At 45.0% G+C, this 14,548-nt stretch overlaps 1 protein-coding gene across 3 annotated transcripts in view; it reads left to right on the top strand.

Moving 5' to 3' along the window:
• The window catches only part of helz (helicase with zinc finger), a 242,759-nt gene that overhangs the window by 44,087 nt on the left and 184,124 nt on the right, over window positions 1–14,548 (top strand). For 2 of the 3 annotated variants that reach the window (XM_068003894.1, XM_068003893.1), the window contains exons 2-3: window positions 1,828–2,052; window positions 11,586–11,622. In XM_068003894.1, coding sequence (XP_067859995.1) covers window positions 1,846–2,052; window positions 11,586–11,622 — 244 coding nt within the window. In that variant the 5' untranslated portion in view covers window positions 1,828–1,845. Of the gene's footprint in view, window positions 1–1,827; window positions 2,053–11,585; window positions 11,623–14,548 lie in introns of those variants that run through there. The other variant, XM_068003895.1, reaches the window with a different exon arrangement.

The raw sequence follows: 14,548 nt of genomic DNA, 5'->3' as shown, positions 1-14,548 counted from the left end.
AGACTAATTTCAACCGTGCGAGCACAAAACAAGAGACCACAAGTATAAAATGCATTGTGTTTTTGTGTTAGCATAGGACTGTTGATTCCCATTATGTAATTCCTGCACTACCAAAATTAAACTTGCCAGTCCATCTTCAACGATGGTAGTGGAGGCTCACTTTTTGCTGGTTCACTATGTTGGTGTATTTATGTGATAGTGCAGAGTCATGATGCAAGCACAGTAGTGCACAGAACTGGCGCATCAATGGATTTCTGGGTATGTCCAGTGCTCAAAAACTCAAGCCAGCAAACGAGCCCCACAGTTGTGCAGAACAATAGGTTTTAATTTCTGGAAACTACTGGCATAGAGATCCCCCTGCACTTTACTGCGTAAAATGCGGGAGAATGGTGCACGTTGGTCGCTCTCCCACGGGCTGAAGTCCAAATCAAGGTCAAAATGTCTTGGGGGTTAGAAGTAATTAATTTCTCACCAGAATAGTTGATATGTGGATTAGATCCCCAGGTGAAGCTGTTAGCCCCATTTTGGAAAAAAAAACGGACTATGATTATTTGTTGTGACATAATTGAGAGTAGCAAGGGTAGATACATGCAGAGATGACTGAACATAACGGTTCCTGAGCTCCTAAGACCTCCAACATGATAAGTAAGCAGAAGTGAACAAAGTTGGATCAAAGATTGGATAGATATTTTGCAGTTCTGTTTGAGGGCACAGAGAGGTTTTGTAGAACCTTTCTTCAACTATATTTTTCATCAGCAGAGACTGGAACGTTATCGGGAGCATGAATTCTGGATGATTTTTCACTCTTCTAACTGTTATAACCCAAACCTGCAGCACACAGTTTTGAATACATTTTAAATAAATTAAGCTTCACAAATTTACAAATTTATGCTTTGCAATACATTTCCAGCGAAGGGTGCTTTGGGATAATGCATTTCCTTTCTCATTCTTGTGGGTTACCTACTTAGTACCATTGAGCCCATTCCTAGTTTGATCAAGAAGAAAGCGATAAATTTGATCATGGAATTATAGGTTTGCCTTCTTTAAGAGGCTGTACATTGAGTGCACTGAGGCACATTAAACATTCACATCTTTATGCCTATATCTGCTTTAGTTTCTTCTTAAGTTCGGGTTCTATCACACAGATATGCTTCAAGATTCAGAGGAAATTGGAAAGCTTAGTGTGTGACGTCTGCTCCACCTGGGTGTGCACATTGAAAGCCGTTACTTGCGTGTGTCAAGTGGCCTGAGGGCATCTGCAAACTAGTAATTAGTCTAGTTTCAATTTCATCAACTAACTACAAAAGCAAGTGAAGATTAATCATTGAATTAAGGAACAATTATTGGGGTGGTGCAAAACATTCGAGCAGCAGTGCCACAGAGTGGGAGGAAGCAGGTTCGACCCATGTTACTCCGGGATGGCCACCATCTGGCTTTTTATAGAGAGGGGCATTGGTGGGTAGCCTAGGAGTAGAGAAGTTGCTGCCCTCTGTGCCATGGGTCAGTTACCCCTGTGGGAGGCTGATACAGTTTTAAAAGCTGGAGATAAGTGTCTTCGTTCATCACACAGAGGTATGTGTGAGCCTGCACTGTCTGGAAAGACAAAGACTGTGATGCTGGAAAGCTGATCTGTGTTTTTAAGCAAGTTTCTACAAGTTTGGGAAGTGCCTAAAACACATGTTGCTATGTGCTGGTAGTGTGAAATGTAAGAGTCTTGGCCAGATAAACAAACATCAATAAAATGGTCACCTTTTGGTTAGCTTAAAACTTCCTGTTAGCAAAGTGAACAAGTTGTACAATAAACAATCTCTTTATGTACTTTTTTAGGATTTCTTTTGCTGAGTCATGGCATACAGGAGACCAGAAAAGTTATGTGAACAAGCATTTGAATATCTGAGAGTTCAGGAGTACGAGCTGGCAGCGAAGCACTGCACAGAAGCGCTCATCATCCTTAGCCAGTTCCCTTCCATCACCACCACATCATGCCAGCCAGAACTAGACCGTATTCGAATTGAAAGCCTTCTCTACAGGATAGCCTGCCTTTTGCAACTTGTGAGTAATGTGCTTTGTTCTAGCAACATACAGCATAGGTTAAAAGAGCTAGACTCACTGGACAAGGGTTGGGCTCCTCAAAGACTTTGGCAGGTTCTTGCCACTTATATGTCTATGTTACGCACTTGATGCTAAAACCTTGTTGGAGCACTGCTTGATTGGCAACATGGTCTTGAATTAAAGTCTTGAATGTGATTAGCTTAAAAAACACCACATGGCTTAGGGCTGTATTGTTGAACTCTCCACCTGAACGTTCCAAAAATAATTTGTGATATGTTGAACTGGTGGCAGAAACACAAGAGAATTACTGCATGCAGCAAAGGCGCTTCTATACTCCGAGCATAGCCGACTGTAGATGTGCACAGTCCAAGTTCCAGAAACTAATGGCATTGTCAACCCAAGAAAATGTTAGCCCACAATCCTACCATTGGGATAAGGCAGCTGATCTCTGTCATGTAGAAACCAAAGAGCTGGTTTGCTCTTCGGATCTCCATATTGACAGCAGAGCACATTACACCTCTGGAGACCAGTTTTCCATTGCAAATGTAGTAAGGGTGAAAATTGTGGAGGTACTGGCCATAATCTTCCAATCTTCCTTAGATTCAGGGGTGGTGCCAGAGGACTGGAGAATTGCAAATGTTTACACCCTTGTTCAAAAAAGGGTGTAAGGATAAACCCAGCAACTACAGGTCAGTCAGTTTAATTTTGGTAGTGGGGAAACTTTTAGAAACAATAATCCGGGACAAACTTTACAGTCACTTGGACAAGTGTGGATTAATTAAGGAAAGCCAGCACTGATTTGGAAAAACGAGGAGAGGCAATAAACTAAATGGTACAATTCTAAAGGGGTGCAGGAACAGAGAGATCTGGGGATATATGTGCACAAATCATTGAAGGTGGCAGGTCAGGTTGAGAAAGTGGTTAAGAAAGCATATGGGACCCTGGGCTATATAAATTGATGCAGAGAGTACAAAAGCAAGGAGGTTGTGATGAACCTTTATAAAACACTGGTTTGGCCACAACTGGAGTATTGTGTCCAGTTCTGGGCACTGCACTTTAGGAAGGACGTGAAGGCCTTAGAGAGGATGCAGAAGAGATTTACTAGAATGATTCCAGGGATGAGAGACTTCAGTTATGTGGATAGACTGGAGAAGCTGGGGTTGTTCTCCTTAGAGCAGAGAAGGTTGAGAGGAAATTTGATAGAGGTATTCAAAATCATGAAGGGTCCAGACAGAGCAGATGGAGAGAAACTGTTCCCATTGGCGGAAGGGTCAAGAACCAGAGGACATAGATTTAAGGTGATTGGCAAAGGAAACAAAGGCGACATGAGGAAAAACTTTTTACACAGCGAGTGGTTATAATCTAGAATGCACTGCCTGAGTGGGTGGTGGAGGCCGATTCAATTGTGGCTTTCAAAAGGGAACTGGATAAGTACTTGAAGTGAAAAAATCTGCAGGGCTACGGGGATAGGGCGGGGGAGTGGGACTAGTTGGATTGCTCTTGCAAAGAGCCGTCATAGACTCGATGAGCCGAATGGCGTTCTCTTTGCTGTAACCATTCTATGATTCTACGTAAGAATGATGGTCATGCTTCCAAAGCAGGATGCAAAGTAAGAGTGCCTGGAGTCCCTTTTTTAACTATACCAGTTGCATAGCATTGTTGTGGGGGCATGAGATAACCTTTGCTCAACTCAAGTAGTAGTGAGAGATCTGCACACACTGTTTTACTAATTTTTACAGTGCTAATCGGAATTTCTATTTCTTGCTTTGGTATTATAAATGCATCTTTAATCAGCAAGCAGATGTTCAAGTCAGGAGTGTATTAAAGCACAATTAGTGTTTTATGATAGCAGTTACAAAAATAAATTTGATATTGGAACAGTTTAATTATGACTTCAGTATGGAGCACCCCAAGTATGCATGAAATGAGAACTCTGTGGAATATAGAATTTATAGTGCTTGTGAATTTAGTTTTCCTGTCACTCGTTATATAAACTAGATATTCAACAGGTTTGACCACGGTTTCGTGCTGAGTCAGCTGATCTCAACCGGGATACTGGTGGGGGTCAGGTTGACCTCAAAGCCACTGGATTAGGGAGAGGAAAATCATCTGGGTCCCCTTCCTCAATCTCCATCAAGAGACCCCGACTGGAAATGCACATATTTGGATGGCAGGGTCAGGCTTGGCTGTGGTGTTCCTGTAGTCAAATATTCTGATGACGCTCGTTGTCAAGGTTCACAATCAATGAATAGCCACTTAAGTGAGATACTAAATGGTACCCAGTATTCATGGAACAGGACCACAGCAAGGCGTTGATACCTTCAGGAGAGATGGGAAGGGGAAGAAAATTTGAGAATTTTTATTTTAAAATATGCATTATAGAAAGCTAGTAAGTTGAGTCTTTTTGTACATAATACTTGGAGTCTATAATAATGGCGTATTTCTTCACATTGTTTTAGATGACCAGTATGTATTATAAAGTGGCTAATAAGATTAATATATTTTTAAAAAATTGACATTTTGGTCTCTTTCTTACAAAATTTAACGAATGAGCATAGTGTATACTGGGAGGTGCTCATTATTGGAAAGGCAGTATTTTGTAATCGGAACATTTTAAAAGGGTGACATAGTGGTGCAGTGCTCATGTTCCATTGAGTTGGGGCAGAAGGTAACAGGATATGGGTTTATGAGTATATGGGCGTAAAGGCCCCCTTTTTCCATTGCAATTACCTTCAAAAATAAGTACCCAAATTTTGCAGTGAAGTTAAAACTGGCTCATTGTGTTGTGACATATGGTCAATTATTAATGTATCCTTGTTATTGAGGAGTTACTGGTTATACTAGTGTAGTGCAACAAGTGCCATCATTTGTATAATTTCCTCCCTTTAAGAGTAAATCGCTTGTTTTTTTTAATGCTCAACCCACTGAAATTGGCTCTCCTCCAGTTAAGCATTTATACTCCAGATTGCTCCTTGTCCTTTTCCATAGCTAATCTAAACCTTATGATACTATGATCACTGTTCCCTAAATGTTCCCCTGCTGACACTTGCTCCACTTGACCCACCTCATTCCCCAGAACCAGATCCAGCAATGCCTCCTTCTTCGTTGGGCTGGAAATGTACTGATCAAGAAAGTTCTCCTGAACACATTTCAGAAATTCTTCCCCCTCTCTGCCCTTTTCACCATTACTATCCCAGTCTATAATAGGATAATTGAAGTCCCCCATTATCACTACTCGATAGTTCTTGCGCCTCTGTAATTTCCCTGCAAATTTGTTTTTTTTAATTCGTTCATGGGATGTGCGTGTCGCTGGCGAGGCCAGCATTTATTGCCCATCCCTAATTGCCCTTGAGAAGGTGGTGGTGAGCTGCCGCCTTGAACCGCTGCAGTCCGTGTGGTGAAGGTTCTCCCACAGTGCTGTTAGGAAGGGAGTTCCAAGATTTTGACCCAGCAACGATGAAGGAACGGCGATATATTTCCAAGTTGGGATGGTGTGTGATTTGGAGGGGAATGTGCAGATAGTGTTGTTCCCATGTTCCTGCTGCCCATGTCCTTCTAGGTGGTAGAGGTCGCGGGTTTGGGAGGTGCTGTCGAAGAAGCCTTGGCGAGTTGCTGCAGTGCATCCTGTGGATGGTACACACTGCAGCCACTGTGCGTCGGTGGTGAAGGGAATGAGTGTTTAGTGTGGTGGATGGGGTGCCAATCAAGCGAGCTGCTTTGTCCTGGATGGTGTCGAGCTTCTTGGGTGTTGTTGGAGTTGCACTCATCCAGGCAAGTGGAGAGTATTCAATCACAGTCCTGACTTGAGCCTTGTAGATGGTGGAAAGGCTTTGGGGAGTCAGGAGGTGAGTCACTCACCACAGAATACCCAGCCTCTGACCTGCTCTTTTAGCCACAGTATTTATATGGCTGGTCCAGTCAATGGTGACCCCCAGGATGTTGATGGTGGGGGATTCGGTGATGGTAATGCCATTGAATGTCAAGGGGAGGTGGTTAGACCAACTCTTCTTGGAGATGGTCATTGCCTGGCACTTGTCTGGCACGAATGTTACTTGCCACTTATCAGCCCAAGCCTGGATGTTGTCCAGGTCTTGTTGCATGCGGGCACGGTCTGCTTCATTATCTGAGGGGTTGCGAATGGAACTGAACACTGTGCAATCATCAGCAAACATCCACATTTCTGACCTTATGGTGGAGGGAAGGTCATTGATGAAGTAGCTGAAGATGGTTGGGCCTAGGATACGGCCCTGAGGAACTCCTGCAGCAATGTCCTGGGGCTGTGATAATTGGCCTCCAACAACCACTACCATTTTCCTTTGTGCTAGTTATGACTCCAGCCACTGGAGAGTTTTCCCCCCGATTCCCATTGACTTCAATTTTACTAGGACTCCTTGGTGCCACACTTGGTCAAATGCTGCCTTGATGTCAAGGGCAGTCACTCTCACCTCACCTCTGGAATTCAGTTCTTTTGTCCATTTTTGGACCAAGGCTGTAATGAGGTCTGGAGCCGAGTGATCCTAGCGGAACCCAAACTGGGCATTGGTGAGTAAGTGCGGCTTGATAGCGCTGTCGATGACACCTTCCATCACTTTGCTGATGATTGAGAGTAGGCTGATTTGATTTGTCCTGTTTTTTGTGGACAGGACATACCTGGGCAATTTTCCACATTGTCAGGTAGATGCCAGTGTTGTAGCTATACTGGAACAGTTTGGCTGGAGGTGCGGCTAGTTCTGGAGCACAACTCTTCAGCACTACAGCTGGGATGCTGTCGGAGCCCATAGCCTTTGCTGTGTCCAGTGCACTCAGCCGTTTGTTGATATCACGTGGAATGAATCGAATTGGTTGAAGACTGGCTTCAGTGATGGTGGGGATATCGGGAGGAGGCCGAGATGGATCATCCATTATATCCTTCCCACTAATTGGTGGCCTATAGAATACACCCAGTAGTGTAATGGCACCTCTGTTGTTTCTTAGCTCTAACCAAATAGATTCTGCCCTTGACCCCTCCAGGACATTCTCTCCAGCACTTCAATATTCTCCTTAATCAATACTGCCACCCCCCTCCTTTTTCCTTTGCTATCTTTCCTGAACACCTTGTATCCAGGAATATTTAGTACCCAGTCCTGCCCTTTTTTGAGCCAGGTCTCTGTTTTCACCACATCATATTTCCATGTGGCTATTTGCCTGGAGCTCACCAACCTTGTTTACCACGCTTCGTGCGTTTACACACGTGCACTGTAATCCTAACTTAGACCTTTGTGTATTCTCTCTTAGTCTGATCCCACCTAATACTGTGCTATTTCTTGCTCTCGTGCTATCTGCCTCTCTCAATCCTTTGTGCACCTTGTTTCTCCTTTCCAATGCTACGTCATGGTGCCCACCCCCCGCCAAAGTAATTTAAACCCTCACCCACAGCACTACTGAACCTCCCTGCGAGGACATTGGTCCCAGCTCTGTTGAGGTGCAACCTGTATGGTCTGTATAAGTCCCCCCCCCAAATCAGAACCAGTCCCAATGCCCAAGGAATCTAAAGCCCTCCCTCCTGCACCATCTCTCCAATCACGCATTCATGTGCTGCATCCTCCTATTTCTATACTCACTAACGCGTGGCACCGGGAGTAATCCGGAGACTACTACCTTTGAGATCCTGGTTATTAATCTCTTTCCTAGCTCTCTAAAATCTACCTGCAGGACCTCATCCCTCTTTCTACTTATGTCGTTATGGACCACGACCTCTGGCTGTTCATCCTCCCTCTTCAGAATATTCTGCAGCCGCTCAGTGACATCCTTGACCCTGGCACCAGGGAGGCAACATACCATCCTGGGATCGCGTCTGCGGCCACAAAAACACCCGTCTCTTTCTCTAACTATTGATTGGTTGCTCCTCCCCCACCCGGTGCAGCTGAGCCACTCCTGGTGCTATGGACTTGGCTCTGACTGTACTCCCCAGAGGAACCATCGCCCTCACCAGTGAGAGAGCTAGATGCACTTGGGGGAATCCTGCACTACCTGCCTGGTCCTCCTTGCCTGTCTGGCGATCACCCAGTCCCCCTCTGCCTGCACTCTCTTAAGCTGCGGGGTGACCACCTCCTGAAACATACTATCCACGTAGCTCTCAGCCTCACGGACGCACTGCAGTGCAGTGACGCCAGCCACTTCATAGGGCACAATAGAGTGAGCTTTACTAACCGTATGCTTCAGCCCTAACTTCAGAAGAAAACTTCCTACTGTATCAGTGTCATTAATTACATTTCCAATACTAGCCATCCTGTGGCTATTCTTCGAGCGATTGCCAATTTGTTGCAAATAAGTTATATTTTTCTGAACCTGTGTCCAAAAAGAACTGAGTTGAGATTGCCCAAATTTATTTCAGCTGGGGCTCTTGCCATCAGCAGTGAGGGGAAACTTTTATCCCATCAAAGGTTGTTACTAGGATTTTGGTAAAGCATAATGGGCATTGCCCAACATTGTACATCACTCTGCAGTGTTACACGTGGACTCTCTGAAGAGGTAGAACATCTGTGTGGTTAAAATCATATATTGTCTTAATGTAATTAAAAAGAAGATATATAATCCAAGAACTGAGGGTTGTACTGCCAACAGAGCTCCAAATTATTGTGTGCTGGCTGAAGTTCACTGAAACTCATTGAAACCCAAGGAGGATGATTGCCCCATTCCCCATGAGGTTCCGTAAAAGGCTTCAAGTATGTTTGAAGAGTGCCCCAACACTTCATTTTGTATGTGATTCAGTATGTCTGGTGCTTTTGGAAGATGGTTACCTTATTTCATTTTTTTATATATGTACAAGCTATTTTTATAAATCAAAAAAATAGTTTTGGGGGGTTTACTTTGCTTAGAAAGGAATATTGGAATGATAGAAACTGACCAACAATCCTGAAATGAGTTGCATTTAACTAAATCAAACCAGCAACTATCTTCATTATAGTGCATTGAACTCCCTGCACTTGAAATGTCGGATTACAACATTGTCATTAGTCCGGGTTGGGTTTGAAACCTTGTCCTAGAGCAGTGGCTTTACCCCACTGCAATGTTTTAATAGTATGTGTACAGATCAAATCCAGTGCAGTACCCAGTATTCAATTCCAAAATATTTTTGTAAATCAACAAAATATCCTATAGGGCAAACAAGTTTAGCAGTAATAGAGGTCCTCTAACCTCTCATGATAGCTGTTGAAATGTGCTGATCTGGTTCAGTGCCTCAGCATGCTTGCATGACATAAAATTGTGTCATTGGATTAGTTCAGCGCCTGTGCGCAGACCCATGGTATTTTTTTTAAGTTGAAGAATCCTCTATACTGTCCCATACTTCTGAACCAGTGGATGTTGTATATTTGGATTTTCAAAAGGCATTCGATAAGGTGCCACATAAAAGGTTGTTACACAAGATAAGGACTCATGGGATTAGGGGTAATATATCAGCATGGATAGAGGATTGGTTAACGGTCAGAAAACAGACAGTAGGGATACACGGGTCATTTTCAGGTTGGCAGGCTGTAACTAGTGGGGTGCTGCAAGGATCGGTGCTTGGGCCTCAGCTGTTTACAATCTATATTAATAACTTAGATGAAGGGACCGAGTGTAACATATCCAAGTTTGCTGATGATACAAAGCTAGGTGGGAAAGTAAGCTGTGAGGAAGACACAGAGTCTGTAAAGGGATAGAAACAGGTTAAGTGAGTGGGCAAAAAGGTGACAGATGGAGTATAATGTGGGGAAATGTGAGGTTATTCACTTTGGTCGAAAGGATAGAAAAACAGAATATTTTTTAAATGTTGGTGTTCAGAGAGACTTGGGTGTCCTCGTACAAGAAACACAAAAAGTTAGCATGCAGGTACAGCAAGCAATTAGGAAGGCAAATGGAATGTTGGCCTTTATTGCAAGGGGTTGGAGTACAAAAGTAAGGAAGTCTTACGACAATTGTACAGGGCTTTGGTGAGGCCTCACCTGGAGTACTGTGTACAGTTTTGGTCTCCTTATCTAAGGAAGAGCATACTTGCCTTAGAGGCGGTGCAATGAAGGTTCACTAAATTGATTCCTGGGAGGAGAGGATTGTCCTATGAGTCGAGGTTGAGTAGAATGGGCCTATACTCTCTGGAGTTTAGAAGAATGAGAGGTGATCTAATTGAAACATGTTAGATTCTGAGGGGGCTTGACAGGGTAGATGCTGTGAAGTTGTTTCCCATGGCTTGAGAGTCTAGAATTAGGGGGCATAGTCGCAGCATAAGGGGTTGGCCATTTAAGACTGCGATGAGGAGGGATTTCTTCACTCAGAATCTTTGGAATTCTCTACCCCAGAGGGCTGTGGATGCTGAGTCATTGAATATATTCAAAGCTGAGTTAGACAGATTTTTGGACTCTAGGGGAATCAAGGGATATGGGGATCGGGCAGGAAAGTGGAGTTGAGGCCGAAGATTAGCCATGATCTGATTGAATGGCGGAGCAGGCTCGAGGGGCCATGTGGCCTTCTGCTCCTATTTCTTATGGCACATTGTAAGTCTATGAGCTTTAAGCTGCATTTATCTTGTTGTGCTGCCCTGTTGGTGCCACTGGCTCCAAGTGTGAAGGTCTTGTGCAGCTGGTGGCAACACCAAAATAAACTTGCTGGATTTGTTAAGGATGGTTGTCAGGAACACTCAGTTTTTAAAAAAAACAGTATTTTCTGGCTATAGATCTGAGTGAATGTGGAAAGTTTACTTCAGTGTTGCTATTGGCCGAGCGAGACGTGAACACAGAGCTGCTGGCAGTCGTGTATTGGGAGCTGGTGTCGTTTCAGACAGCCCAGTATAACAGTAGGTTACGTTTCCAGTTTTGTGCACTCAGGCACTTTATTCACAGGCTAATTGCTAATTCAGTTTTATACTGAATTTGGCGCTTTTGTCGAAAGCCATGATGTAGATATTGTTAATTATTTTACAGTGCTGTAGTCGAAAGAAAACAATTCAAGCTGCTTATTCAAACAAGCTGCAAAATTAAATAAGTTTAATCTAGTTGAATGTTTTTTCTACAATTCTTCACAATTAGGTGCATACATTGAGCTGCAAGTTCATACCATTTGACAAGTACTTCTAGGTAAAGATATTAAGGAAACGTTTAATTCCATTTGGACTAAATTGATTAAACTGATTTTTCATTCTACGATATAAGAATTTAGAGCAGCTTCCTCATCAGCTTGGGGAGCTGCACTTTAGTGGTAAACTCAGAACAGCTTTGCCATAGCTGCATCACCAGAAGTCGCTGGATGAACTTGTTTTGTCAGGAATACGATGTAGTACTACGTAAAGAGTCTATTTAAAAAAAAATGCATTAGACCAGACAAAAGTGAAGCCCGGGTTGGTTAAAATTGATTATCCCATTTGAAACGTTAAATTGAGATATGTGACCCAAGTCATTTTAAGAACATTTTATTGAGCTGTCTGCCGAAGCTGAGATTTAATGGACTATGAATGATGTTGGGAAAAGCAATAAGCATCTAGCAGTATTACCAATCGTAACTTTGTTCTTTTTATGTTGCAGAAAAACTATGACCAGGCTGATGAAGACTGTAAAATTGGTATGTTTTAAAATAATTCTTTTTGCATAGTGATTGTTATGGTGAATTGAATTTATACTTTTTTGGGGGTTAAGGGGTGTTTTATCAATGAATTATCAACCATTCATTGTTCATTAGACTTTGGTCAACACCAAAAGATACCATTCATTTTGCACACGGTATTTGCTGTACTTCAACTTATTTTTGGTGCTTAATTTTGCAATTTGCCTACAATTATTAATTGTCCATAACTGAATGTACAAATGTTCAAAATTGAAACCTGTTAAATCTTAATGTAGAGCAATGCATTGTATCATGCAGCAGCTCCGTGACTGCTGTTTCAGCCAAATTAAGCCCGTTTTAATGGCGAAAGAGGACTGTTGGTGTTCTTCCCCTTTTTTCATCCCTTCTGCGAACTGGTGCACGGGTATAATTGTGGGTACTGGTGGCCCTGTACTATCTTGCTGAATTTGGCCATTCTTCATATTAGATTTGGGAGGCTGATCAACAATGGAGGGGATTACATCTGAGCCTGATTGTATTGTCACCTGATTTCCCCAAATGCGCACTTTCAAGAATGAGTCAGTGCATAGTATTCAGGTGCAATCGTTGTTTCTCTTTCCCCCCCACCACCCGCCCTCGTTCTCTCGCTTTTTTCCCCCCTCGCCCCCGTTCTTGCTTTTCCCCCCCGCCCTCGTTCTCGCTTTTTTCCCCTCCGCCCTCGTTCTCGCTTCCCCCTGCTCTCGTTCTCGCTTTTCCCCCCCCGCCCTCGTTCTCGCTTTTTCCCCCCCCCGCCCTCGTTCTCGCTTTTTCCCCCCCCCGCCCTCGTTCTCCCTTTTTCCCCCCCGCCCTCGTTCTCCCTTTTTTCCCCCGCCCTCGTTCTCGCTTTTTTCCCCCGCCTTCGTTCTCGCTCTTTCCCCCCGCCCTCGTTCTCGCTCTTTCCCCCCGCCCTCGTTCTCGCTCTTTCCCCCCGCCCTCGTTCTCGCTCTTTCCCCCCGCCCTCGTTCTCGCTCTTTCCCCCCGCCCTCGTTCTCGCTCTTTCCCCCCGCCCTCGTTCTCGCTCTTTCCCCCCGCCCTCGTTCTCGCTCTTTCCCCCCGCCCTCGTTCTCGCTCTTTCCCCCCGCCCTCGTTCTCGCTCTTTCCCCCCGCCCTCGTTCTCGCTCTTTCCCCCCGCCCTCGTTCTCGCTCTTTCCCCCCGCCCTCGTTCTCGCTCTTTCCCCCCGCCCTCGTTCTCGCTCTTTCCCCCCGCCCTCGTTCTCGCTCTTTCCCCCCGCCCTCGTTCTCGCTCTTTCCCCCCGCCCTCGTTCTCGCTCTTTCCCCCCGCCCTCGTTCTCGCTCTTTCCCCCCGCCCTCGTTCTCGCTCTTTCCCCCCGCCCTCGTTCTCGCTCTTTCCCCCCGCCCTCGTTCTCGCTCTTTCCCCCCGCCCTCGTTCTCGCTCTTTCCCCCCGCCCTCGTTCTCGCTCTTTCCCCCCGCCCTCGTTCTCGCTCTTTCCCCCCGCCCTCGTTCTCGCTCTTTCCCCCCGCCCTCGTTCTCGCTCTTTCCCCCCGCCCTCGTTCTCGCTCTTTCCCCCCGCCCCCAGCCCTCGTTCTCGCTTTCCCCCCCCCCGCCCTCGTTCTCGCTTTCACCCCCCCTCCCCCCCGCCCTCGTTCTAGCTTTTTCCTTCCGCCCTAGTTCTCGGTCTTCCCCCCCCCCCCCCCCCCCCCGCCCTCGTTCTCGCTTTCTTTCCTTCTGCCGAGGCCATGATCAGCCATGATCATATTGAATGGCGGAGCATGCTCGAAGGGCCGAATGGCCTACTCCAGCTCCTATTTTCTATGTTTTCTTGCGTTTTTTCCCCCGCCCTCGTTCTCGCTTTTTTCCCCCGCCCTCGTTCTCGCTTTTTTCCCCCGCCCTCGTTCTCGCTTTTTTCCCCCGCCCTCGTTCTCGCTTTTTTCCCCCGCCCTCGTTCTCGCTTTTTTCCCCCGCCCTCGTTCTCGCTTTTTTCCCCCGCCCTCGTTCTCGCTTTTTTCCCCCGCCCTCGTTCTCACTTTTTTCCCCCGCCCTCATTCTCTCGCTTTTTTTCACCCCACTCCTGCCCCAAGCTTTTGGCTGAACTGTGATCAGTTAACTCAGCACAAACAGAAAATCGATCTGTGCCACACAAGAGCACCATACCAGATTCGAGGAGAGATTTTTTCACAGTGTTATGATAGCTCGTAAGAGAACTTTGGCGACGTAAATGAAATTTGTACTTTGGCATATTTAGCAGACAAGAGGGCAAACAAGATCCTTCCTTCGGTTACAATTCTGATTCATTTTTTCCCATTCTCCCTATGTGTTACATATAGTGTAGTTGGCAAGATTTATAACTTTCGGTATGATAGCTAAGAAGTAGCCTAAATGGTTGTGTAGAATTCTAGGAACAGGAAGAAGGCATTTGTCTGAAACAAGACCATCCCTTTTTCAAGGGTCATGTCATAGATCAATCCCAACAACCTGTCTTCTCACAACATCCTTCAATCCCTTTTTTCTCTGGAAACAGATTCTCTTGAACCTATCTATATTGTATACTTTAATGGCCTTATTTGTAACTTATTTCACAACTCTCGTACCCTTAAGGTGTATTCTCTAGTGTCAAGCCCTTCATTTCAGTGAACAATCTGTCTCGATCAATTTCTCCAATTCCCTCCACAATCTTGGACACTTGCAATTAGATTGTCATAGCGTCATTTCTTATTTCGAAGAAAACAAGCCCAACATTGGAAAAGGAATAGGCCATGCAGCCCCGCTAGCCTGTTCTGCCATTCCATTAGATCATGGCTGATCTGTACCTCAACTCCATTTACCCATCTTTGATCCCTGTTCCTTGATACCCTTATAGCAAATTCCATTAAAAAAAATCCTATTGACCAGAATCCTCACTATTGTTTACCTCTGTAGCCTCTTGCCCAATAATATCCTTTGTTT

The sequence above is a fragment of the Heptranchias perlo genome, chromosome 23 (genome assembly GCF_035084215.1).
Source record: "Heptranchias perlo isolate sHepPer1 chromosome 23, sHepPer1.hap1, whole genome shotgun sequence".
NCBI classification, from domain to species: Eukaryota; Metazoa; Chordata; class Chondrichthyes; order Hexanchiformes; family Hexanchidae; genus Heptranchias; species Heptranchias perlo.
The sequence above is the reverse complement of the archived record's forward strand: the minus strand, read 5'-3'. Positions and strand labels throughout refer to the sequence as shown.